We start from the raw sequence: 26,824 nt of genomic DNA on the forward strand, positions 1-26,824 counted from the left end.
GCAGAGCCGCTGGTGGCGGTGCAGGGCGTGAGGCTTCCCCGAGCCGCACTAGCGGGAGGGGCAGCGCGAAGGGTCCGGCCATTCCCGATACACGTGTAATAAAGTCCTGAGCGCGCCTGCCAGACCAACACGCCCGTGTCTGTGGTTCTACCTGAAAGGAGGTTGTAGCCAGGTGAGGGTCGACCTGGTCTCCCAGGTGACAAGCGACAGGACATAGTCTTAAGAGGCGCCAGGGGAGGTTTACTTTGAACATTAGTAGGAAGAATCTCTTCATAGAAAGGGTGATTAGACATTGGAACGGGCTGCCCAGGGTAGTGGTGGAGTTACCAACCCTGGAGGTGTTTAAGGAAAAGACTGGACGTGGTACTTAGTGCCATGGTCTGGTTGACATTGTGGTATTCGCACAGGAGTCTTTTACAACCTAATTCATTCTGTGATTCTGAGGAAAACTCGCTTTTAACGGGGAAGGGCAGCAATCCGGCCGCTCTGCTCCGGCGGCAGCGCTGCACCCATGGCTGTGACCTCCTAAGTGCCTCTGTTGTCCGGTCCCCGTGCTCCGCGCACCGTGCAGAACAGGAGAAAGGCACTGCCTCCTGCAGAACGCCGGGACGCGCCCCGCTGCCTGGCCGCCAGGGCCCGGCGGCTGCTCCTCCCTGCGGCGGAGCCGCCCCGGCGGGGCGGTGCCTCTGCTCTGCGCCTGCCCGGCACCGCCGCCCGCCCCCAGCCCCGGCACCCGAGCATCCCGGGCGTGCCTGCATCGTCAAGCACTCTTTGACCTGGGGCTGCTTCGCCGAGGGCTCGCCGTGTTTAGGACCCCGTCGGGATCCCATCGACGCGGCCGCTCCCCGCCAGCCATGGACGGGGACATGGTGGAGATAGATGGCGGGATCATGGAGGGGGTGAGAGCCAGCGGGCCGCGGCTTACCTGGCCCCGGGCAGCGGTAAGGGCTGGCCGGGTGGGCGGGAAGTGCCGTAGCGCCTGACGAGCGCCGTTTCTCCGTGCAGGGGGGGCAGATCCTGCGGGTGTCCACGGCGCTGAGCTGCCTGCTGGGGCTGCCGCTGCGGGTGCGCCGGATCCGCGCCGGGCGGAGCCAGCCCGGCCTCAGGTGAGACCCTCCCCGGGCGGTCCCGGGCCGCTCAGCCGGTCACTTACGGCGTGTGGCGCCCTCCGGGGCCGGGACACGGCCGCGCAAGGCCTCGGCTGCTCTCGTCTGAAACCGCTGTGTTTCCATTGCTTTAAAAGAGCCTTTTTACCAGAAAATCCCGTCTGTGGCTCACAAGGAATGAGTGGGAACGCTAGGGCATGAACCGGGCTGGGTTCCTTCGCCAGTGCCTTCAGCGGCTCCCGCCTCGGGCTGCAGCCGGGGCAGGTGAGGGCCCGGCCGCCGCCTCGAAAATGGTTCTGAAGATGCTAAGAAGAACACGGTTTGAAACACGAAATACAGTCATGTAATGCCTGAGCAAAACATAGCTTACCGAGCGTACAGCGTTAAGAACAGCTAGTGCATATCCTAGTGTTGCTACAGTTAGTGTATTTCCAGTGTAAAGAAGAGCTGGTGTATTTCCTATTTAAATTACCCTAACTAATGGAAACAAGCACAAGGCAGGTACATAGAAAACCTGTTAAGTCTCTTGTAGCGCTGCAACCGATTCTGGCTCAGCCAGTATTGCCATCATTATCCCCCTGCATTTCTGTCCACACATTTATCACATTAGGACGAGCAACTGCTCCTGCATCTCATCTATCTGTCTGGACCCATTCTAGTGGAAAAGATACCAGAATCCTGCATATTCCAGAATGGCCTGAATGCTGCTCCTTTGGCTCCTGTCAACTCAGGAGAAGTACTGTAGCAACCAGAGTGAATTTCTGATCCTTGTCTGATCGAAATTTGCAATTGTAGTTTTTCTTAGTTGGTGTTTACTGGTTCTTTTAATGTAGCATGAGCATATAGTCTACCTGCATGTATCTTTAACTTTGTATTGTCATTCTAAGACCTCAGCATCTGTCTGGATTGGAGATTGTTCGAGATCTGTGTGATGGGAAGCTGAATGGTGGAGAAATTGGCTCAACAGAAATAACCTTCACTCCTGGGAAGATCAAAGGTGGAACCCACATAGCAGATACAAAAACAGCAGGGTATGTCTTTGTACACAGCTTCTGATAACTTTAAAATTATCACAATAGATGGGGGAGTCAGAGGGGTAAGAACATTTATGCTTTGGTAATGACCCAGGATATGTGCTGCCTGAGCCAGATTTATGTGACCAAAGAACATGTAGTATAGGCAGGATATGCATGAAGTACGTGCAAAGTTTAAAAGTGTGATTGATATAAAAGCTGAACACTTGGTCCATGTTATGCAAAAAGCAGCTGCCCATGTATTTAAAACTTTAGGTGTTATTTTCTCACATTAGTATGTTACATATTGGACCAAATGCATTAAATTAGATAAATACCTCACATCCATGAGGTCTTAAATTATCACCATATAATAAGGTAAATTTTGACATTTTACTTACACTCATAGTGGCACAGCGTGTTATACTTTTGGAACTGGGAACATATTTCATCCATGATCCTTTCTATCTGTTTCTTCCATATTTCTGTGTTGGGCCCTTTGTTCTTGGAATCTGTTGCAAAACTGACCAAGTGGGCTGAGCTGTGGAAAGCTGGTGTTGTTTGGAAGAGCTGTTTGGAAGCATAAGCCAGAGCAGGCATAAGTTAAAATTTTCTTTAAGTTAAGAAATATTTTTCTGAGCTGCAGTAGTATAAACAACTAAGTTGATGCCTTTTACTTAGCACAAAAGAGCTTGGGTAAGGAACAATGCAGTAGAATTAATCATTAAGCACAAGAAAAAAAGAGACACACTATGGTTCACAAATATTTGAGAGTTACTTAAGAAAACAAACCCATGTTTATCTTCAGTTCTGTGGTGATTACTGTTTTTACAATTCAAAATTATGTTTGAAACCCCTATGAGATAACTGTTTTGTTTTGCCAAACAAACTTTCACTTTTGCAAAACTTATTTTGGAAGTTTTTTTATCTCTGTGATATGTGGAGAGATTCAGTGATAGAGGAATCTTGTATTTAAAAGCATATTCTCTATGCCCCTGAACTCTCTTGCGCTGAGCAGCTCCTAAGCAATTTTGTAGCTTTTAGAATTATTTTGTTATTGAATAAGTATTAAAGTGTTACTGCTGCCTAAGCCTTTTCTGCTACCTAAACCCGCAGTTTTCATGGTCCCATCAGTATACTAAGTAAGATACATAAAACTTTTATTTCAAACAGAACTATTAAAGATGCAATTATTGTGAAATGAAAACTTTCGTATTTAGGCTTGCTAAGGACATGAAGTTTTAAATTTTTTTTTTTAAGACTAATAAGTTTATAGATAATTTTGAAAATAAAATGCAGAAGTAAACACTCTGGAAAGTCATTTGCCTTTGATATATAATGATTCTATGGAATTCTATGGATTGTGAGTGTATGACATTTGAGTATCTTGTAATTGCTTTTAGGAGTGTGTGTCTACTGATGCAGGTAGCAATGCCCTGTGTGCTGTTTGCTGCTTCCCCATCAGAGCTCCATTTAAAAGGTGGGACTAATGCGGAGATGGCTCCTCAGATAGACTACACAGTCATGGTAGGGAGAAATTCCTTTGCCTTAGTGCATCTTCCATGAATATGTGTGCAACGTAACTGCTGTTCTCTGTTGCTCTTACTGCAAGTCTATTTGTGATTATGGAATTAGGCATGGGAATATAACACTATTAGTGTACTGGGTGTAGAGAGCAACCAATGTTTCATGGAATTTCCTGAAACAGCAAATGGTCTCTTTGGTTTTAATTACTACAGAAAATTTCACTTAAAATGTATTCTTTATTCTAGAAGTGCTGTGAATTACTCTTCTGTTTTCCATAAGAAAATCCTTTTACACAAAGTGACATTGATAATGAAATATGAGGAATGTCAAATAAGCTATATGGATGAGACTGGCTATTGGTTTTTTTAATAATATAACTGAAATTTTTGTGTTGATTTTTTTTTAAAATAAGATTGCATTAAAGAGTGGGAGATTATCAATGCAAAATAAATTCACTCTGTGTTTTTATATGTGTTTATTTTTCAGGTGTTCAAGCCAATAGTTGAAAAGTTCAATTTCACATTTAATTGTGATATAAAAAGGAGGTGAGTTGTGGAGATGTGCAGCAGAGCTGGGCCTTACTGAACGTATGTGTGAGCTCAGGGGCACACACAAGGTGCTCTCAATCAAACTGAGCGATGAAATTATAATACATGAACTAATCTGCATTAGCTGCCCCTGTGTGTACTGTCACCGTATGATGAATGGGATGTGATTCCTTCCTGTCTTATTTTTTCCATGCTGAGTCTACAGCTGCTGTGTAATGTTTCCCGTTGGCTTCCCTGAGAGGAGCACATGCTGAACAGGCAGTGCATTACTGAGCTTTTTTTTGAGGTGCCTGGTAGGTTAGTGTTAGGAAGTTAATAAGATGTGCATTACAAAGGATTACTGTTAGAGAACCTAATTCCATTATAAGGGTTTCTAAGGCACACATCAAGAAAATCTGTATGTATGATAACCGGGAACATAAAAATGTATAGTGAAATATACAAAGAGTCTTCTGGCCCTTTTCTTAGTTTCCTTGTGATCATTGCATTTAGTTATATCTGATTACTGTTTCTAAAAAGGGGCTACTATCCTCAAGGAGGTGGTGAAGTTGTGGTCCAGATGTCTCCAGTCAAAGAGCTGAGCCCAATAAACTTAACAGAACGTGGCACAGTGACAAAGATATATGGAAGGGCATTTGTTGCTGGAGCACTGCCTATCAAAGTAAGTGCTGATAACGGCTCTGGTAGTATCCAACTTTGTATGCTATATAAAATTGCATGTAATCTGCTTAACATTCCTCTACTCCCCTGTTTTCTGCACTCTTACACAAGATAAGCAACCTTATTAAATGGTTTCAATTGTTCAGGCTGTAGAATATTATATTGGACATACCTAAAATTCGTTCATTGCACAGCAGTGTAAAGCTAAAACAGGAGATGAGAATAGTTTCCTCATGATCCTTCATAGGACTATTCAAAAGTCTTTAGCATATATTGAGGGGTATCTCCTACCTGATTTATGTATTGTTCATGGGAATTATTTTAAATCTGAAATTAGGGCCCTTGTTCATAGACTGTGGGCACTGTTAATAGGTGGAGGCCAGATTACAACAAGTTTTTCAACCACTGCTAAGGGTATTAGAACAGGTTAAGGGTGGGTATAGCCAAAAATTAAAAGGAGAGAAATTTTCTCCTTTATATCTCCTTTGTATTCTTTCTGTCCTGAGTGGTGGGATCTTCTTAGGGTTCCTTCTCACAAACAGGCTAGGAATTAGTAGAGGAAGGAAGAAGAGAAACTTAGTTACTTTTTGAAGAGCTGTGGATTGCTCGTTTTGGTCTTAAAATCTCCAAACCTATGAATATAGCTATGATTAGATCACAGGAATGGGATAAGCTTCATATGTCCCCACTTGCCTGTCATTTAAAATTGTTATTTTATGTATTCGCTCTTACAGAGTGTATTCTGTACATAACAATTGTGGGGTGGGGTTTTCGCAGTTGATTTTGGGGTGAGTGTTTTTTAGACTCTAATGTTTTGGGGTAAGACTAAAATCAAATCTTTTTATCTATAAATGAAGAAAAGTTCTTGAATTTCTATTGAGACTGAAGTTTCTACATACATTTCTATAACTGTAATTTGTACAGCATTTAATGTTACCTTAATTTTGTAGAAAAACTGTCAGAAAAAAATCACGTTCAGTTCTTGCTTGTAGGGGTTTTATAAAAATTCTTTGTTTTTCTAGTTAATAGAGTAGCTCCTTTATTTGGGGATTAACTGTAATAATTAGATTTATGAGGAAAAAGTATTGCTGTAGTTACATAACCTAATTACTGGGTTTATGTCTTGTCTTGTTAGCTGGCAAAAGACATGTCAGCAGCAGCAGTGAGATGCATCAGAAGAGAAATCAGAGATCTTTACATTAACATTCACCCTGTCAGAGAACCTGATGATCAAGCCATTGGGACTGGAAGTGGAATAATGTAAGATGACTCCAAGCTTTCTATTGATCACTCTAATCTTGCTGATTGATTAGCTAGATCTTGATTACATTTCTGATAAATAAACTGTAATATGAGTGATTTTGTTCTTATTTTTTTTTCTTTTTTGCGTAGCATTGTTGCAGAGACCTCAACAGGTTGTTTGTTAGCTGGATCATCACTTGGCAAGAGAGGTAAGAATTCCATTAATTCTTTGAGACTTAACTGAATATACCAGTAACAAATAAGAATCTGAGATATCATCTGTTTAAAGATCTGATGCTTTGAATGTTGCATTTTTAAATGTATGTTGTTTGGTAATAAAGGACAGCAGAAGTGAGCAGATTTAAAGCATAGTAAATGGAAATTTATAAAAATTACAAAACTGTTAACTTTACCTTTTATCAGAATGGAATGTTAAGGATCACTGGAGAATCACTGGAAATATTTGTGAACTTTAAGAACATAGACTTTGTGTTTTACACGGGAAGTTTTTGCTCAAGAGTGAATCTTGATTAAAATGAATAGAAGTGATCTTTGTTTTAAATTATTTGAATCAAATGTTTTTCTGACTAAATGAGGCTACTTTCTTTCCACTGCTTAGGAAGTATGAACTGTATATGAGCATAAGATGGGAAGGGGTTTTTTTTTAGCAGACATTTGAGGCAAGAGCATGAAAATAAGGTTTAAAAAGTTGATAATTTCATGGGGCTTTTTTTCTTTTGTATTTTTAAAACTTTAAATAGTAATTTTCAGCTTTCTAATTTCTCTGTTAGGAAAGAATTCTGACAAGGTTGGCATTGAAGCAGCTGAGAGGCTGCTTCAGAATCTTAAACATGGTGGAACTGTGGATGATTCTCTGCAAGACCAAGTAAGGTTCATATATTTGTTTACATGAAGTTGAGGTAGCAAGAACATGACTGCTTTACTTGTAAACAATATAGATCTGAACAGGGAAGGAACAAGATGTTAGAAGTCTCAGAGATGTGTAGTCACAACATCACAAGGATTAGCAAATCATGTACAGTTCTTATGAACCACAAGTGCTGTTGGCTTTGCACAACACCCTCAAATTTTTCCCATTTTCTAACCCTCAGTAAGAATGGAAAAAGACGCAGGAATTTGTTTCTATTTGGCATTCCCTGTAGTACAGTGATAATAGCTCCCTGCTTATATATATAGAATGATACTAAGGAAAGGTATTAGAGGCTATCTAGGATGTGCTCCTGATTATCTTGGTCACCTAACTGCATTTGAGAATGAAGGCCCTCCACTGCCTTATCTTAGCCTGATAAGGACCTTGGGCTGGTTTAGTTAGGATGATGTTACCTCTTAGCTGTAAAAACCTGGGCTCACGTTGGTATTGTGTAGTACAGTCAGTATTTAGGTGTTGGACTCATCCTACTTTTTTCAAAGCATGCAAGTACAGTTGGTGGGAACAAGCCACAGCCAGAGTTGCTGTGTATGGGAACTGTACAGAGTTACATCACACCTTACAGTATTCTTGTCATGGTGATGTTTGTAAGTCAAATCAGAGGTTTCTAGGTGTCTGTCTGGTGAATATGTGATCAGGAAGTGTTAGAATTAAAGTATCTCTTCCCAAGTTTCTCTCCATATAGGTAATCTACTAATCTGGAGTCTGACATGACTTTGGGGAATTTTGGGGCAATACAGTGAGGGAGAGCAAAGTTAAATGTAGTGACAGGAATTCAGTAACAAGAATTCAGTAATAGGAATTCAGGGGCAGTCTCCACTGTGGAAAAGTAGCTCTTCTGTAACAGGTATTACAGTAGTAATCTCCAAACTTCTGGAGCTTGGATCACTCTTCAAACTCAGCTTCATGAACTTTTATGAAACTTGGAAAACCAAATTTTTATATCTACAGGCATTTTGCATGTTTTGGTTGGGTTGTTTTTAATCAGTAAATTCCTAGAATCTGAAGAATGGCTTCATAATTACCTTTCCCTCCCTTTCAGCTGATCATTTTTATGGCACTAGCAAAGGGAGTATCTAGAGTGAAAAGTGGACCAATTACACTTCATACTCAAACAGCTATACACTTTGCAGAGCAGCTAACAAAGGTGAGTCCAAAATTTCAGGAAGTTTTACCTATCAGTTGTTTTCCTGTAACCTGGCAATGTACAGTTCATCAGGCAGTGAGCTGAACTTGATCATGGAGGACAAGCATTGATAAAACAATTGCTATAGTATTAACTGGTAGTTTTCCTGTAGAAAGTGAGCATACTCTGGAGTTAAAAGCTTTTAGAATGATTAGATAATTTTACCACTTTTATTTAAATGTTTTTTTGAATTAAATCTGTCAAAGCTGTAATATACATAAACACATGGCAATACAATTATTGGACATCAGATATTGAATATTTAAACTGCTGTGTGTGATAACTTAATTAGTGATATATTTCTAATCCTCTTTTAGGCCAAATTTACTGTGACAAAGTCAGAAGAGGAAGACCCCAATAATGATACCTACATCATTGAGTGCCAAGGAATGGGGATGATAAACCCAAACTTATAGGGTTAAAAAAAAAAAAGGCAGCAAGCTGCCAAACACTCAACATACCTCAGTGATGTATTGCACTACACTTCAATGGATGTATAATCTGCCTGAAGAGGAGGAGCCTTCTGTCACATCAGAGTGATTTAACTTGAAGGTTGATGCCAGGATTTCCCTTGGTATGGTGAGAACCTGTCATGTGAAAAATGAAAACTTTATTTTTTTTTTTTACTATTAGCAGCAAAATGAGTAGCAACGGGACAGCAAATAGAATATATTGTAGGTATGCAAGACCTTCAGTTAGAAGCTTTGAAAACTCAGCTTTATCTAAGTAGAAAGTAACTATTTCAGTTCAGTATTTCTTTCCCTTTTAAAAAAATGAAAGTTTTATTCTCTGGAAACCTTTATGTTATGAGATACATGGAATGAAATGCACCATCAAATCTGTACTGCTGTTCTTCCTTAGCCATTTGGTTAAATAATAAAGCAGTATCACCCTATAAAAGGCTGGTATTTATATGTGCTGTTATCTCAGCAGGTTGTGCTTGAGAAAGGTGGATACAAAATAACTTTCCAGCAGCATAGTTTCTTGTTCTCCTTAGGGAGAGAAGACTCAATGCGTAAGATGATCTTTTATATCTTCTTTTTTCATCTATTTTAAAAAGCCTTCTCAGGCAAGCTAAATCCATGTACCACATTACAGCCCAGACACGAAGTAGTAACCTCATGATACAATTTTATTTTCTAGCTACAGTTGTCCCTGTCACTTAGCATACTAACTGAGGCTACATTTTCACTGAGGTGGTGGTTTGTTCTTTTTGAAGGGAGTACTTAATTTCAGCTGAGATTAGGGTGCTTTATAGACACAGATGTCTATGTGTATGGACATGGAACACTGTAAATACACACAGTTTGTATAGGCATATGAAATCAAGGTGTGTTATCCCCCATCTGGGGATTAAGTAAAGAAGACCTTCTACCAGGCTGGCCTTGATCATGCTACAAAAACTTCTTCTGAAGTAGAAGGAAAGTAAGAGGAGAAATAGGGAGCATATTTTTTTCCATATGAAGACCTGAATCACAGAGTTGGAATCACTTAACCAAAACTGTATAAATGCACTCTGGAAGCTTGAATTGATTTCCAAGTTTTCCAGCCCATCCTGCAGCCATTGCTCTGAGACCATTTTTCCTCAATTGTGACTTTTGAACCTAACTGCTGAAGACGTAACTTGAGGTGTTGTTTGCTGTACTAATTAAGTTAATTGCATTACCGTGCATTTCTAATAACAAGAAAGACCTTTGCTAATATCTAAAAAATGTTCACCAACCATCTACTTAACAATATCTTTCTTCTTAGAGTTTTTTCCTTAGTGGAAAGGAAAGGAATGCTATTAATTTCCAGCTAATTATTTTTCTCTAGTACTGGGACTAGTCTGAAGGGGGCAATAGACACCCACTGAAGTATGTTTGGGACACAGACAGTCAACATCCTTTGAAGACCCCCTCTCTGAGTTGCTATCATTGCTGTGCTGCTAATGATTTTCAATGTTTCCTTTTTGAAGAATTCTGAATGTATTTAAAAAAAAAAAACTTGAAAGAAAATCCCAGAGAAGTTGCTGTCTGTGCTTAAGAAAACAAGCTCTCATTAACCACATTTGAATGGATCTTTACCTGTTTCCAGTATTCAGAAAATTAATATACTTGACTTGGTTTTCAAATGTGCAGATTTTGTTACCAATGAAAGTTAAAAGTCACAAAATAAAACAAAATTCAGACGAGCAAAAAAATTCCATTGAAAAACTGAAGTGCAATTTTTGTCTTCCAGACGTAGAAAAGCATGTAAATGCTCAGCCAACACATTTTTAACAAAGATTAATAAAACCCAGGATACCAGAAATAAACCTCCTCTTGGTAAATGTACAGTAAAGAGCAGCTCAGCAACCCTGACAGCTCTTGCTGCATCTCCCTGAGCTCCACCAGTCTGTTACAAAGAGCAGCTGTCATTCAAAACTGGCAGTCCTTGGTGGTTTCCTGGCAGGCCTGGTCAAATACCCAGCCCTCACTCCTGTGACCCGACCTCAGGGGCCAGCAGTGGGCAGAGGAGAGGCTGCAGAGCTGCTCCTTCCTTGCTCGCCTTGTCAATGTGAGGTCTGTGCCCTAATGCCATCCCTGCTGTGTTGCCTGCACTGGAGAACCTGGAGCTGATTTGATAAGGATATTCATGCAACCTTTTTCTCCTCAGGATTAGAAAATCTCTAGATGGGAGTCATCCACAACAAGTTTTACTCCTTGATGGGATTAAATTCCCCAAATAATTGTTACCTGCTGCTACACACATACACACACTTAGACACACCCACACAGAATTTTGTTACCCAGGTCCAATTCACATCCTATCACCTCATGGTAACCCCTTATTTATTATAATTCCTCTTATTTTTCTATATATAATGATTAATTACTCTTCATTACATGTAGACTTTAACTGAGGTGATAAAAACCATAAAATGAATTTGAGACTACTGGTATTCATATTTACCAAGTTCCTACCTTCCCTTTTCAGTGGGATTCTGCACCATAAAACTTAAATCCTCCAGGTTTACAATTACTTTCAATTCACTTGATTTTAAATCTAGAAGTCAAAACACAGGTTGCAGACCTTGTTACATCACACTCCTACATTGCACGTGCTGTATGTACTTAAGCTTAAATTTTACAGCATAATTAATTCTTAAAATTAATGCAATGTGTGCAAATTAGTTGTTGGTAGTAGTGGTGTAACTTTTCTTTTAAACATCCTGTCCTTTTTGAATACTAACTGATATTTACTTCGCATTACTTGAAGCTTTTTAATTTTCATTTTTATCCATTTACAATCACATAATTTTTAACTATAAGGTTGGATTAAGTCACTTGTGAGAATGTATTAACCTTTTGTTCAGGAAGAGATGAGACATTGCTTGCACCTGCTCCACAAATATGCACAGGGTTTTCTTATGTTAATCAGGCACATTTGAATCTTATATAAAAACTTCAGTGTGGGTGTATAGATACAACTAAGATGCTTACATTTAGTACTGCTCAAACAAGTAGTGGCAATGACTCAGAAGTTCTATGTATCAAGGAAATGGGATAAATCCTCTCAAACTGTGTGTCTAGTGTACTTGCATGAGAGAGAATTGTGTTTGGATGAATGCAATGATCAGAGGCACTGCACTCAGGTATGTGGGGACTGAAGTTGAAAGATAAATAATAAGGGCATCATATGCAGCCAGTTACAAAAATTTCTCCAGGAAATACTGTACTCTGGTTCTGACTGTTACTATCAAAAAGGATATTTTTGAACCTTTTCTCCTCTCATGCCCTTAGATCAATTGGTGACTGTTCGTCTTCTGAGCCCAGATGTCTCGTTCTGGTCACTAAAATGTTACTGACACATTTACTATTTTCTAGCCCATGCTGAGAATACTTCGTCCAGTTTTGAGCCCCTCCATACAAGGAGAACACCAGTGGTGAAGTCGGTCTGGGGCTGGAGCTCTGTGAAGAGAGGCTGAGGGAACGGGACTCGCTCAGCCTGGGGAGGGGATGGGTTTGGATACCTGCCAGCAAATGGCCAGTGCTTGCACAGAGGTGATGGAGGAGATGGAATCAGGCCCATGGTCCGTGGCAGAGGGTGAGGAACAGAAATGAGAGATGCTCAGACTGGCCAAAGCCCTGACTGACACAGCTTAAGCTCATGGCTCAGCCTGCATTGTGCAGCAGTTTTGACCAGAGCCCTCCTGTGATCCCTTCCCACCTTATCCTATGATCCTGAAATCCCTATCTGGCAACTGATGTGGAAACATAATGTGGAAGAATTCTCTAAAATATTCCAGCACAGGTTATCTATAACTGACGATGCTGATATCAACCACTGGTTAAATAAAGCACTACACTAAACAAAGGTGCATGTAGGAAAATATTGCCAACACAAATTCTTTAGAATGGGAACAATGAAGAAATTTTTTTTAAATTAGAGCTACATCTTGAATTCAAAAGAAGTAACTGCAAGCACAGATGTCAAATCTGTTGGCGATTGGAGAGAATAGGAAGTAACATCAATATCCAATAATCAAGTAAAATAGATCAGTTGAAAAGTGCTTCCCTAATATTTGACTGCAGAAAGGTCAGGAAAGACAGGTAAAACAAGTGAGAACACAGTCTTGCATAAACATGGGCAAAACCAGAATTTTTGTTTTAATCCCAGATTTCTACTGCCTTGAAGACCAGAGTTCAAAGCTTAGGAAGCCTACCGATAAGTGTACTTAAAAGCTAAAAGCTCTTGTGGAGTGCGCATATGGAGAAGGTCCCAACACAAGCTGTGTGACTTTTTGTCCCACCCAGCTGCCTCTCCTCTGCCCAGGAGGCTTTCTGTGCAATGCTTTCCAAATCCAAAGTATTTGGGGTCCCATAGTGATAGGACATCTGCTAGAACAAGGAACTCTTATTTGAAAATCACACTTTCAAATAATAACTGAATCTTTTTCTTCTCATAAAACTTTTTTAGGATTAAATTTTAGACATTTTCTGTCACACCATACAAGTTTTCAAAGATCCATAAAAAGAACAAGTATTAGCTCAGAAAACATCTAATGTTATTTTTATTTCTCTCCTTCCAGAGATATTTTTCTAGCTATTTAAGACCATCCTTACCTGATAAATTGTTCCTGTATAAAAAGACAATTTTTGAAGGGGTTTAAGGTTTTTTTTCATTTGGAAACCTCTCTAGAAACAGAATTTTACATGCACTGCACTCTATTAGTTTATACAATGCCAGCTGACTTGAAGTTTGTGCAACTCTTGTAATCCAGAAATGCTCTAGGAGATCATTTATTTTCTCAGCTATTAATGTTTGTAGCATCAGAACAGTCAGGCTTACAGTCATTACTTCTTTCTTATATTGGTATTGCATTCCATTTAAAAATGTGATGAATAAAGAATTCACTTTTTAATAGAATGGGGTCTTATACAAAATGTCTGTGCAGACTAAGACAAATCCCAGTATACTGTGTTTTAGAAACAGCAGTCAAGGCTTCATTGCAATATAATAGCAAATATTTGCTTTTAATATGATGAAACCATGACTATGGGAATTTACATTTGTTTAACTGAAGATGGATTTTGGGCTATAGACATAAATAAAATGATTATTAGATTATATCATTTGGCAAAGAAAGGAGGGGAGAGTAAGCCATGAGTCTGAACATAATTTCCATCACTTTTATTCCACCATCATCTCCCCCAAATTTTCCACAGACAACTATGATTTTGAATTCTACTTTGCCATAATGGCTTGCTAAGAAATACTTTACAGCAAACATTTTATGCTCACTCAATATACCTTTCTGCCATGAAAATTTACCAATTACATTGCTTTTTACAAAAGTTAGTCCTTTCTTCCCTTGCTCTGTTTCTCAAGATTCCTTAGATTTTTCTTTTCTCCCTGATCAAGGATAGGTTAAAATTAGGTCCTCAATCAGCACCTATCTATTCTAAGCTGCAAGCATAAAGAAACAGTCTCAATTCACAGCAATTAAATGCACAGAATATCCAAGTAAGTCAAAATCGTTGCCCTGAAGCAGCACTGGAAAGCACTGGCCCTGACTGAACAGGGAATAGCAACATGTGCTGACAAATCTTAGATAGCTACAGTGGACTCGTCATCAGACATGAGGATAAACACATGGCCCCCTTATGTTTAAGTGATTTGGTGGCGCTGTATAAATATCTCTTATCAGAACAGGATTGCTAGCATTCTCTGCTATGTGGGAGAGTTCATTTTCATAATCAAATTATCAGATGTAAAACGGTAAAGAAAGAAAGACTCTCTGAGTTAAGCTGAACTGTATGAACTCAAAATAGGACTTAAAAATTAATTACATTTTGTAAAGACCAGCAAATCTTGGGCCTTCTATCTATTCAAAGCTTTCATCTTTTTATTACTTCCCACATCATAGCTCTGGGCTTTGAACTTCAGTTCCTCAGTTTTACCAATGATTTTGTTACACACCATTGAGTTCTCAGCTGAAAGATTCTTAATATTACCACTGCTGGGGTTTTTCCTCTTTCCATTCCAAAGTGTACAAGTCTCTGTTCTCAAAAGCATTCAAAAATAACTCTCAATTCTGTATTTTTATTTTATCTGTTTTTCACTTCTGAAATGGAATTATTTCAAAAAACAACAACAACAACAACAAAATCTGTCTAAGCTGCTGATTTTGCTGAAGGGCAAGGAAAAGACCTACGCAGCCATTTGATGGAAACATTCAAATGTGCTAATTTCTTTCATCTTATTAATTACAACTGGAGCAAAATTTTTAAACTTGACAGACTTCTGGAGAAAATCAGTTAACTGGTTTAGAAGTTTATATCTTTCAATAGGACAGAGCCTGCTCCCAGGTAAAGTTGGGAATATTTACATACCTGTATGAAGTCTTGTTTCCAGAAGTGGCTTCTTGTATTTCCACTGAAGTTTATGATTCTTGCAGTGTGCTCATCTCCTCTGAAATTGAGGACATGTTTAATTTTTTTTTGCCTTCTTTTTTTTTATAATCAGTTGTAGAACCTGCACAGCTGAAGACAGATTTGATTATTAACAATGAAATAGACTATTTAGAATGGGTTAAGATAGTACAAAACTCATATACTAAACAAAATACTTTATATAGTAACCCTTTGTGCTTGCAGTAAGAAATTAAGGCAATCTGACACTGAATCAATGATAGCCACCTTCATAGAGAAAAGGTCAATGTGATGTTGAACTAACTTCCTTTTAACATACTTTGGTCAGTCAGCACAAAAAGTTTTTAAACTGTGCTTTTAGATAGATTTGTTTGCTTCCGTCTCATAGGATGGTGACCTCCAGGACAAGATTTATGTCCTCTGACTGCAAGCCAGATTCCTGTATCCTGTTTATTATTTAATATGTGCTCTGTAAAATAAGCACAATTCAAATGCCTTGCCATTCTGTCAAGAGTCAAGCCCAAGCCCACATTTAGACAGAATTTAGGTGTTTTATCCAATGAAACAGAAATCCTGAAACAGAATCAATGAAACTTTCTTCCATATGAACACCCCAGTCATCCTTGTTATCATGCAGGAAAAAAGGAGAGACTCTGTCCCACAGCAAATTGGACAGCTACGGATTGTTGCAATTTGGAGGGAAAGGTAGTTAAACCCATTCTGGCAGAGGAAGAAGTTGACACCTGGATCTTTTACTTCCTGGGAGATACTTTAATGCACATACTGTGAAAAGAAGGAAACTTTACCACCTCTGTTCTGACTGTTAAATGACTACTGGGGTTTTCTGATGAAATGGCTGTTGGTCCCCACAATACAAGACCACAAATGGAAGGAATGACATTCCTGCAGAAAGAACTGAGTTTTGAAGTTACCCACATACCACTTAGGGCTCAGTAGCAGCCTGCAAGAATTCCGATGCCTCCCTGCTCCACTCCTCATGGGCTGCATAGTGAGCCTGGGAGCACAAACCAGGGCTCCCACTGTCCAGGAATTTGAGTCTCAGAGCCAGCCACCACCATCCAACCATTTTTACTTAAAGCTTCTTCTCCCACATCTGACTGCATGAAATTCAAGTTTCTAGTAAATCATAAGCAGGCTGTTTCCAAGATCCACCACTCCCCTGAGCAGGTGGTACGGGCAAGTGAAACAAGGACAAAATTCAACAGAAGACGGTAAGAAAACCTCAGCAAAAAGTGCACAATTTTCCATAGGATCTCATGACATATTACAAAATTTCTGACACTTAGCGGGTTTAAATTACCCTACTTGTCTAAGCTTCTCTTTCTTTCTTTCATTAGTTCGTTGTAGCATGTGAGTCTGTGAAGAAGTGAGCAATGCCCATTTCCTGCACTGCAGGCTATCAGTCTCCATCTTGCAGACTCAGTTGCAGTTGAGCCAAGTGCTTATGACAAATAGAAACAATTTTTTTAAATTGTCTTTTTTACTTCTTGTTTTTCTAAAATTTCCTTTTCTGCTTCTATTTTTATTTTCTACATTCTGCTTTCAAGTTCATTTCTTTCCTGCTTTATGTGCATTTCTCACCTTCTCTCCAACTTTACATTTCCCTCATTTCCTTTTTCCCCCTTCCTCTCACATTCACATCTACTGAGAGAAGCGTTACAATATCAAAGTATTGTTAGACTACAGATTTAGAAGTACAGTCTGGCTCCAGCTAACCTTGGTCCTTGTAAAACCACTTCACTTCTTAAAAACCACAATTGGAGATGCAGAAAGTGTTCAAGGACATCTCTGTAAGCCCCTCCTACAGTTTAAACGAGCAGAGGCTCAGTTCCCATGAATGCAGCACCAGCCTCTGTCTGCAGAGACAGCTGCAGAAATGGTGGTTCGTGATGTCTTATGAAATAAAAGGAATACTATAACATGGGATTCACGTTTTTTCTGCATAAATAGAGGAGAGACACATCCTCCTACAGAGCTGGGTTGGAGTTTTTTGCCTCAAACAATTTGTTATTTAAACCACATGAGACTGAGGCAAATTAGGCTCGTGCATATAATGCTGTAGCTGAGCCTACGTTTATGGTCAAGTTCCTGGAGCCAGCTGCACCCACAGAGCCTGGAGGGAGACTTTCATGGGAACCTGGTTATCCCCATGTCTGAGTCACTCCTCCTGGCAGGATCTTGGCTCACCCGCCTTAGACAAAGTAAGATTTAATGTGTAGGCAGCATGAATTATCTGGGAGTTATGGCTCAAGTAAGCTAAAAAGGAAAGTCAGTCAAATACCATTCTAGCAAAACTGGATCCCCACTGTATACATGGAGATTTGTGAGGTCTTGCAATTACCTTTCAGTCCTTAGCAAAATAAGTTATTGGCCCATAAACAAGAGACATCTTTGAAAGAAGAGCGTTTTTCTTTTAGTACTCCTTGTTTAGGTGGCAGAATGTTCCTCAGAGTATGACTAAGACTGCATCTAAACTGCTGGGAAGCTGGGATAGAAATTTCACAAAATTACTTGCATGACATTCCTGAGGTTTCCCAACTTCATGCAGGAAAAGAACAAGACTGATTTTTCTCACGTAAATGTAAGACTGATCTTCAGTTAAACCAAGATATGCAATATCCACAAAAGCCCAGAAATAAAAGATTAAATAAAATGTGTTCAAATTTTAGAATGGTCTCTTTCCCAGCAGGTTACTTTTACATATGCTTTATCTACCCTGCACTAAAATTACCACTGTATGAGGAAGAACACTCTTCTGCCTCAGCAGAAGTAATAAACAGAGCAAAACCTACTCTGGCACAGCTTTACAACTCCATGCAGATAGAGACACTATTTCCCCCTTTAATCTTAGAAGCAAATAGTAGTAGTGTTGGTGGTGGTGACAAACACCCAAATTTAGGTCAGGGGATTAAATAGCTGCATGGATGGCTGGCAGATCACATTGTAGTTACACTCCTCTAAAAAGGCACTGCTGTTGGTTGACATGAATTTTGATGTTACACAAATATGTGTGTAAAGCAGCTGACTCTAGAGTATCATGAAAAATAATTTCCCAAGAAATTTGTTTATGAGAAGAGAGTAGGAAGACAAACAGCAACTATTTGCAGATTTATGTTCTCAGCTCATGGATTTTGACACAAAGTTTCAGGGGTTTTGGTATTTTTTATTGTTGAGAAAGTGAGTCATAATACAAGACAACAGGAACAAAATGTGTTCTTAACCAACTTGCTGTTTCAAAACAATACTGGGAAGATGCTGACATATCAATATGTATCACTCATACAACAAAACTGCTGAAAGCGACTCAGAGCATACATTCGTCTGCAGCTCTGTATCTGCTCCCGGGTTCCTTAGCAAAAGGTTCTAGACTGCAGGCTTTCTCCAGGGGCAGTGGACACTGAACCACCATGATGCAGCTCACAGCCCTGGGTTTGTGCTGGTGTCCCACTGTTTCACCCAGCTGGACTCTTGGCTAATGCAGTCGCTGAGGTGGAAGCCACTGAAGAGGTTTTATACCAGTAACACAGGGAAGCACTTACTGGAGTTCATGGGATGTGACTGAAATGGTCACACGACTGGAATCCAGAGTGGATGTACAAGTGAGAATTTTCAAACAGGAAATGAGCAGAAGAGGTGTTTTCTGTAACTAATACTGAACAAGAAGTGAAAACTTCTCTTTTACTCAATGCTTATTCATTAAACCAAAATATTCTGACCTTACCCTACATCAAAGCTTCTTAGAAGTTTTCAAGGTGAGCAAATCTATACTTCCGTAGGTTTTTGGTGATATTGGTGATTTATGGATGGCTGATCCTAAATGCCATTTGCAATAAGCTGGAAAGGGATATGGCTGCAAAGCACTGCAGGGCAATGGTAGGAGAGATATAGTCCATCATCACATCTTCCTTTGTAAGGGCTGAATTCTTCATCCTGTGTGACCTCTGATGGTCTCATTTATCTTTACAGTACAGGTCTTCACACTTAAAAGAAAGTTAAGGCAACCTTCAACTCTTTCTGGGAATACAGATTTACTTGCATAATCTTTTCAATCAAGGATACTCTAAAGGAAGTCCTAAATGTGGTTATCAAATACACCAAAACTGTTCTGGGAAATGGAAAATATTTTTCAGTCAAATTAGTTGGAAAATCCAGGTCAGGCTTTATAAATATCAAAGTCTTCCAGAGAGCAGCCAACTGCTTTCCACTTCCTACAGGAAATTTTTCTGTGTGACATGTTGAACAATGACCATTTAGATGAAGTTATTAATAAGTAGGCAATTAAAAATCACTGTTCTAGGAGCAGTAAAATTTCTGCTGAGTGTGCATCTATGGTTAAATAAAGGTCAGCTAGCAGGAGTAATCGGTCGCAGACACTTTCAACTGATGCAAGAGTGGGAGAGATGGCTCTGTCTTCATCCTGATGATCAGCATCTCTGCCTTGGTTGCACTAGCCTAAACAAGTGTGAGATCCTACAGCACTTTCAATTCAGGACCTGATCCAGTCAGAAAATTAATCCAGAGGAAAAGAAAAAAAGGGAGGGGTGAATGAGAAACTAGTTTTCTGTAAGGAGCAGACCCTCTCTTTGACTTAGTTGGTGTTTGGGATTGGAAACTATGGCTATCAGCCAGACCAGGTCACCTTAAGACAACAATATCCCAAAAATATTACAATGCAAGGAATAAGATGCAGAATAATCCAAGAAACATTATAGCTCCCTTAAGGTAAATAAATGATGGAACTTCCTTTGGAATAGGAAGTACTGCACTGATAATTGCTTATGAAAGGTGACAGTGCACTAGAGGTTTTAGAGAGGGTGATACAGATTACTCAGAAACAAGAAGACAAAAAGGAGAAGTATTTTAAACTGATCAAAGGAAACACTCTTCACAAAGTGTCTTATTAAACTGTGCAACTCTTTTCCACAGGAAGTAATTGGGACAGCACTTTTAAAGGAGTCATGAAATTACGGGACTTTTAGACTTATGACTATGCCATGGATTTGGAAGATAGACTGAATCTTATGCCTGCCTTTAGGCAATATATACCAGATGGAAAAAACCCCCTTAATGCTGTAGAAGCAGCTGGTCCTGTATCTGTCTTCAGGGATGTTTCTTGCATCCTCTTGTGAAACTTTGGTTGCTGCTTATTGCCCAAGATCAGTGTCTGTTTGAATATTTTTCATCTGCTCTTATACGGGAATTACACTGCTCCTTATAAAAAAACAATGGTATCTCATGGAAGCCTCTGTCATGCATAGTTACAGAAAAATTTAGGCAGGGATGATCACTGGAGATCATCAAGTCCAGTGTTTCACTGAAAGTAAGGCAAACTTTACAGTTAGATTAGATTGATCATGGTCTTTTCCAGCTGAATTGCAAAAGCCCCAAGGGCAGAGGTCCTCCAGCTGCTGAGGTCCTGTTTTGGCTTCTGAAAACCCTCACCGTGTATTTGTTGCTCACGTACAACAGGAACTTCCCTTATCACATGTTTTGGCCATATCCCCTTCTCTTTTTACTGTACACCTCTGAGAAGGGACTGGCTCTGTGTTCTCTCTAATTTCTGATGACTGGAGGGATATGGAAAGGCTTCAATCAGTCCAGAAATATACTTTTTCCTTCTAAGATACATTTTTTTACCTAGCATCAGTATTTAGACATATCTGCAGCTTAAAAATTTCAAACTGCAAAACAGATTAAATGACATGGAGAAGTAGGCCTGCATTTGCCACAAAATTTCTCACGCTTCGATTTTTAAACCTGCCATCAGAGTATTTTTGAAAAAATCATAGCTTTAACTCAGTCTGCTTGTGATCTCTTGAATGTTAGGAGATCAGGTTATCAAGAACTAGATTGGCCAAGCATATTAAATGAAATTTAGGGTACTTCTTTGTACAATTTTTGCTTGGGCCATAATATCAGGGTGACCTAGAAGGTGCACTGCACTACATTCCTTTAGACTGCAGACTTCTGTCTCTTTCCATCCTGCGGATGGTTCTTTTAAGACACTCAAAAAACATGCTTTCAAGATGTCTGTTCTTGACAGTTCAGCTGCAGGAAAGATAACTGAAAAGAGGTATTCATCCTTTAAGTACAGGCAACGAAGTTAATCTTGTGGTTCAAAACTGACAGTTTTTCTTTTCAAGTGTCATAGACTTGAGTTCTGATTACACACTCTTCAGAGGCTCCAACAAAAGAAGCTCTTGTTTCCTCTGTGCTTCATGCTATTGGTCTATTGTTTCACATATTCATTTTGATAAATCATACAAAATGCTACCTTGAAATTAAGTTTTTGTCATTAACAGTGGAAACAATACCTACATAAACAATCTTTTATAAAATTCTGTTTGTTAAAATGTTCTACTAATTCAGTAAGATTCCCAATATTTTTCTCTTACCTGTTTTATAGTCCTTACCATGCTTTATTATTACTGTTATTAAAATAAGTGTAGGACATTTAACAATACATCAGAAATTCTTTCATACCCTCTGGTCCAGACTTCTACATACCAAAAACCTTAGTCTCTCCTATAATCCAAGTAATCTACCTCAAAAATTTTCCCAGGGTTTTTGTGGAAACGACTGGGAAGGCTTTATTTTGTTTGCAGTGAGCAAAAGCAGGTGTGGCGGCCAGTCTTGCTCCTGCTAGTCCTGACCCTGACTGTCACAGTCATCCCCTGCTTTGTTGTATTTGAATATTAAATATCTAAGTGAGAGTTCTTCAAATGTGAAAGTAATTGATTACTCACCTGTACTGTGTTAAATACAGCAAGTGGCAATATAAATTGCATGCAGAATTACTCCTTAATAGGTCTGGAACATGCAGCTCTCCAGCTAGGTTGTGGGATCACTGCCAAATCCCTCTCTTCTGCTGTTGACAGCTTGTGGCAATGCTGTGCAGAGTTCTTCACACTGCATTCTCTTGTGCCCCAGACATTATCTAGAAATCTAGATAGTTCAGTGTTGAAAGATGGCTCAAACTTTTCCCCACTTTCTTCCATTTTGAAAAAAACACAAACCAAAACAGTACAAGGCAGAAATTTCAAAAGCTCCCAAACATACCACCGTAAGATCTCAAACTCAGCAAAGCAGTACTTCATCTCTTGCAAACAAGGATGTTGTGCATGCTATGGATTTACATAATTTCAAGTGTCAAAATGAAAACAAACCCCTTGCAAGTTACTAAATGCAGTGAAGGAAACTCTGACTCAGGAGACTCCTGAGCTTCGAAGAAGCTGGAGGTTGGGAGTGCATTTAGAGAACATATTACCATGCTTGTTGCTTTTACAGCATTTTTTTTTAGGCATTCAGTTTTACCTGATGGTGGTTAAAAGCTTTGGCTTGACATGGTGTGGTCATTCTCACGCTCTACATCAAAATTAATGTCATTTTCCTTTCACTGAGTCTTCCTAAAATTATCTTGCTACCTTCTTAATTTGGTCTCATTCCAAAATTAAGCATATGCATCTATAAAAGCTGCAGAAACCTTGTGGGTGATTCAGCATTAAGCTCACACAGAATTTATATTCTCTTCCCTATTAAATCACGCCCAAGGCTAAACAGGTGCCTTGATCATAGCTCACATCTACTCACCTGTTTCTCATTTTTGCAGCAAGAGAACTTTGCTAGTTAAAAATCACAACAGCTTTTATAAAGTTGATTTTCATGTCTGAAGAAGTGCAAATATTGGAGGTTTATACCTTCTCATTTTATCGAATTAACAGTGAGTTAGACACAGGAAAGAAAACAGGAATAATCACACTTGCAGCCTACTGGTAAAGTGTGCTCTTCAACTGCTTGCTGCTACAGACACTACTAAACAGGAAACAAGAGAAAGAAGAATTATGTTCTGACAGAAAGTTTATATGTATCATAAAATAAATGGGATATTTCAGTACATTTGTATTTTGAACACAGAATTTCAGCCTAGGAATTACTTTTAGATGTCAAAATACATTCTCCTGTATTCTATTAATTTCCTTATCTGCTTCTACAGATACACCACTTTTTTGGCTGTCAGAAAAAGCACGCAGAGCCTGATTCTGCCACGTTCTTGTTTTTTACTTCCCCTCAGACAGCTTGGGAAAAGTGCCAACACTGTCATGATTTCTCAAAAGGAGTGATCTTTAATCAATACAAAAAAAATCTTGCTATCTGCTCCATCCCTGCTCAGTTATCAGCACCAAGACCATTGTGACTATGAACTAGAACAAAAGCCTCAACAACAATGTGGCACTGGAATTGCATTTTGTTTGTAAGAAGGAAGTTTTCTTTCCTTCTTCCCAGAGCTTATCTACAAAACCTAAATTACATCACTAAAATATTTATTTCTGTATGCTTCTCAGATAGGAGTGCCTGAATGATTACTCAACAGTGAAGAATCATGCTGTCTTGCCTCACTCTCCGGTTATGAAGCTTGGATATAAACGAAGGGACAAATATTCATTTTTAGTTGAACGGGAAATCAATAGGAAAAATAGTAGATACATTTTCAATGTAATTTTAAAAATGGAATGCAGTTGTGTTTTAACTCTATTTTATATGTATTGCTGATATTGAAACAAGCAGATGAATCCACCACTTGTGGTAAGATTTTGTTGTTTAAGCCCATTAGTTGTAAGTCAAGTAAATAGCACAGCCCCATGTTCTGAAGTTCTCCATTCAGCTGCATGTTATCAGTGGTGCCAAAGGATCAAGGGCTGTTTTCTGCCCTGTACACCGTGTGCCTGGGAATGTAAAAAGCTAGTTTAATCTACCAGGTTTGACTAGCAAAGAGGCCCTGTAGCTCAACTGGTAGCAGTGTCTCAAAATTACCTCACTGTTAAAACTGATAATCTCCATCACTGGAAATCTCCAATAAATACGAAAGAACAACATGAAATATAACAGTTGGAAATACGTGGGAGTGTTCAAGACATGACATCTGTGTTGGAACATCCTATGCCACCATTTCTTTCAACTGCTGAGAGCAGATGTCCCATATCTGCCTCTCATTCAAAGGAAAGGAAAAATATTTAAGAGAAAAAATCAGCACCATTAGGACAGAACATTTTGGCTTTTACAATCACACACAGCAAAGAGGATTAAAGTCAAGTGATCTTACTTTCCTCATATTTCCTCCTTTCTGGCTCCTTTCACACATATGGATATAGTGTTTATTACTGCAATTTAAAAAAAAGAAAAGAAAAAGAGAGTATTTGTTGTCCTACTTCTAGTCACATAAGCACAGAGTCACAGACTGTCTATCACATCTGTTTATAAAATACATACTTTCCTTTTTTAAAAATAAATGTTCAGATTTAAACTTCCCAATTTCTTCGCATTGCAGAAAGTAAAAGGTGCCCTTGTAAGGGTAAATTTTCAACCTGTCAAAAAAACTGTTTCCCTTGTTAAACATAGCAGAACCACTGAGAGGAAAAAAGGACCTCATAAGCAAGGGGAACTTCCCACTCCTGTGTCTCACAGCCACACATTTGGCCATTCCATGTATTTTAGCAGCACCAGAAGGACTCCTCAGGCGAGAAGGGCAGAGGGACAGACAGGAGTTTCCCTGCTTTTTTGTACCCACTTTTGTTCCCTGCTTTTGTTCCCTGCTTTTGCCCAGATACTTGCAACAACACACTACTAAGATGCCTGGTAGCTAATAGCAAAGCACATCACTCTTTTTACAAGCATTTCCATATTTCTAGTAACATAACTTGCACCACTTTGGTGGCAGAATATGTAGCACATGGATCCCAAAAGGTTGTGAGACTTAAAGACTGTTGAGCTGCACAAATGACAATGGAACAAGAGAGGGAGTTTCCCTGACGTAACCACTTCTCTCACTTCTTCCTAAAATGTGAAGTGGCCTTCAAACTGAGTATGGAGTAGTGTCAAAAACTCTGTCAGGTTTTGATTGGTAAGTTGAAAGGTATAGGTAAAATTCCGACTGCTTAGTTTGACAAAGTTTTTTTGCCTCAAGTTAAAAGGTATGTGTAGTGCTGGAGAGGATTTAGAAAAAACCACAAGGATTATTTATTGCTGTAGAAAAGACAAATGTAGCTACCAACAGCCCTATGGCTTTAGTTTATCAAAGAAATAAGAGATTACTTGGTTGCAGCATGCCCAAATTATCAGTTGGGGGAGAATGGTGTAAAAGGATAGAAAAATCCGATTAGGAAGTACGCCATGGATGTATGACTGGAAGGGCACCACTAATTACCAAGGACAACTGCATATTCTCTGTTTATGATGAATTTCCAGATCAGATCCCTTACAGGGGAACACACTCTGCTTAAAGAAATTATGTGGTCCAGCACAGCAGCAAGTCCATGAAGCTGAATGGCCTACCCCATTCAGAGACAGGAGATCATCATTTGCCCTTAAACATCCTGATCATGCCCTGATCGTGCCCTGAAAACAGGAGGAGCCTGCCCCTTCAAATACAAGGCCAACAGTGTTATCTCCAGCACATAACAGCACTTCTCTCATGGGATATATTAACTGTTCCCTTCAGGATACCTAAAAATTATTTGAAAGCATTCTTGGAGATGTTTAAAAAATGTATCTTTTTCTGTTTGAGCTTTATATTTTAAGAAAGAATACATCCTGGACTGACTTGAGGGAGTGAGATTTTGCAATCACCTGTTAAAATCCAGACTCATATTAGCATTGCCCAGTGGTATTTTTGGGCTAAAGTCCTGAGGACAAAAAAGCAACAGCTATTCTTGAGCACAGATCAGACAGGGGAAAATGCGTATCTGTAACTTGTGAAGTGACTTTATAGAGAAAACCTGAGAGGACCCATCACAGCTCTTTGCTTTACAGACCACTTTCTTGATCATAAAGACAGGCCCTGTGGCAGGGACTCTTACCTAGACCTCAAGGCAGCTCTGAAACAACTTGCTGGGCTGGAGCTGCTGTTCATGACTTTTTGCCAAGGCAGAGGCTCTGCAAGTTGCTTATGAGAAATTGTGCAAGGAGAAGCAATATTCCTTCTGTAATTTTGAATAAAAAGAGAAGTTATTAGACTGTGAACTTTCAGCCTCCACAGGACAAGTTTGTACTGATATCATTTAGTTCCCTGGAAAATACCGAGAACCAGACAGTAGGGAAGGAAATCCCCTGGCAAAACCCTTCTTTGTGATTTCACTGCTAGGAAGCTCACTGCCCACACAAGAGCAAACTCTCCTAAAACGCGAACTGGAAGTTCTATCTATTCACTTAATGTTTCTGGGGGAAAAGCTGGCCCTGTTGAAATCACAGAACAATTCCTATCCACTCAAGTAACTTAATACCCTAATAGAGGTCCTGAGAGGGCAGACAAGCCAGGTGGACATTAGCATCTGTATCTGTATCAGAAATACTGATGAAACCAACAGCTGAAAGGATACTGGGAACTCATGGAGGAATTTCCAGTAAAGACTACTCAAGTACCAAAGCACTGTTGCAAGATGACTCCTATTTCTCTTCCACCCAGCTTTTGTCTTTTCAGTCCACAGGAGAGGGAAAAACAGCACAGGAACTTTCATGCCCCTTCTGCAAGTAGATCTGGCCCAAGGCAGCTCAGAGGAGGAGTAAGAAGACAAGGCATACCTTGGTGGGTCTCACCAGCAGCCCAGCTACCCCAGGATGTCTCCAGCAGTGAAAGACATTATTTCAGGACATCATACACTGGCCAGTTCCTTTGGTATACAT

General features: G+C 39.5%; 1 protein-coding gene across 1 annotated transcript; it reads left to right on the forward strand.

The window, feature by feature from the left end:
- Nucleotides 1–696: 696 nt before the first annotated feature.
- RTCA (RNA 3'-terminal phosphate cyclase) lies at nucleotides 697–10,404 on the forward strand. The gene is made up of 11 exons (XM_039556367.1): nucleotides 697–899; nucleotides 1,006–1,106; nucleotides 1,994–2,137; nucleotides 3,523–3,646; nucleotides 4,133–4,191; nucleotides 4,714–4,855; nucleotides 5,990–6,114; nucleotides 6,247–6,305; nucleotides 6,888–6,982; nucleotides 8,088–8,192; nucleotides 8,549–10,404. The coding sequence occupies exons 1-11, from the start codon at nucleotides 855–857 to the stop codon at nucleotides 8,645–8,647; spliced, it is 1,098 nt and encodes a 365-aa protein (XP_039412301.1). The 5' UTR covers nucleotides 697–854; the 3' UTR covers nucleotides 8,648–10,404.
- Nucleotides 10,405–26,824: the final 16,420 nt, after the last annotated feature.

This window comes from Corvus cornix, chromosome 8, assembly GCF_000738735.6.
Source record: "Corvus cornix cornix isolate S_Up_H32 chromosome 8, ASM73873v5, whole genome shotgun sequence".
NCBI lineage: Eukaryota > Metazoa > Chordata > Aves > Passeriformes > Corvidae > Corvus > Corvus cornix.

Excerpts from the sequence above, each read along its gene's own strand:
- RTCA (XM_039556367.1), top strand. The coding sequence starts at position 855 with ATGGACGGGGACATGGTGGAGATAGATGGCGGGATCATGGAGGGG. Across the intron at positions 2,138-3,522 it reads GCAGATACAAAAACAGCAGG|GAGTGTGTGTCTACTGATGC; the intron begins GTATGTCTTTGT and ends AATTGCTTTTAG. Across the intron at positions 4,856-5,989 it reads CTGGAGCACTGCCTATCAAA|CTGGCAAAAGACATGTCAGC; the intron begins GTAAGTGCTGAT and ends TTGTCTTGTTAG.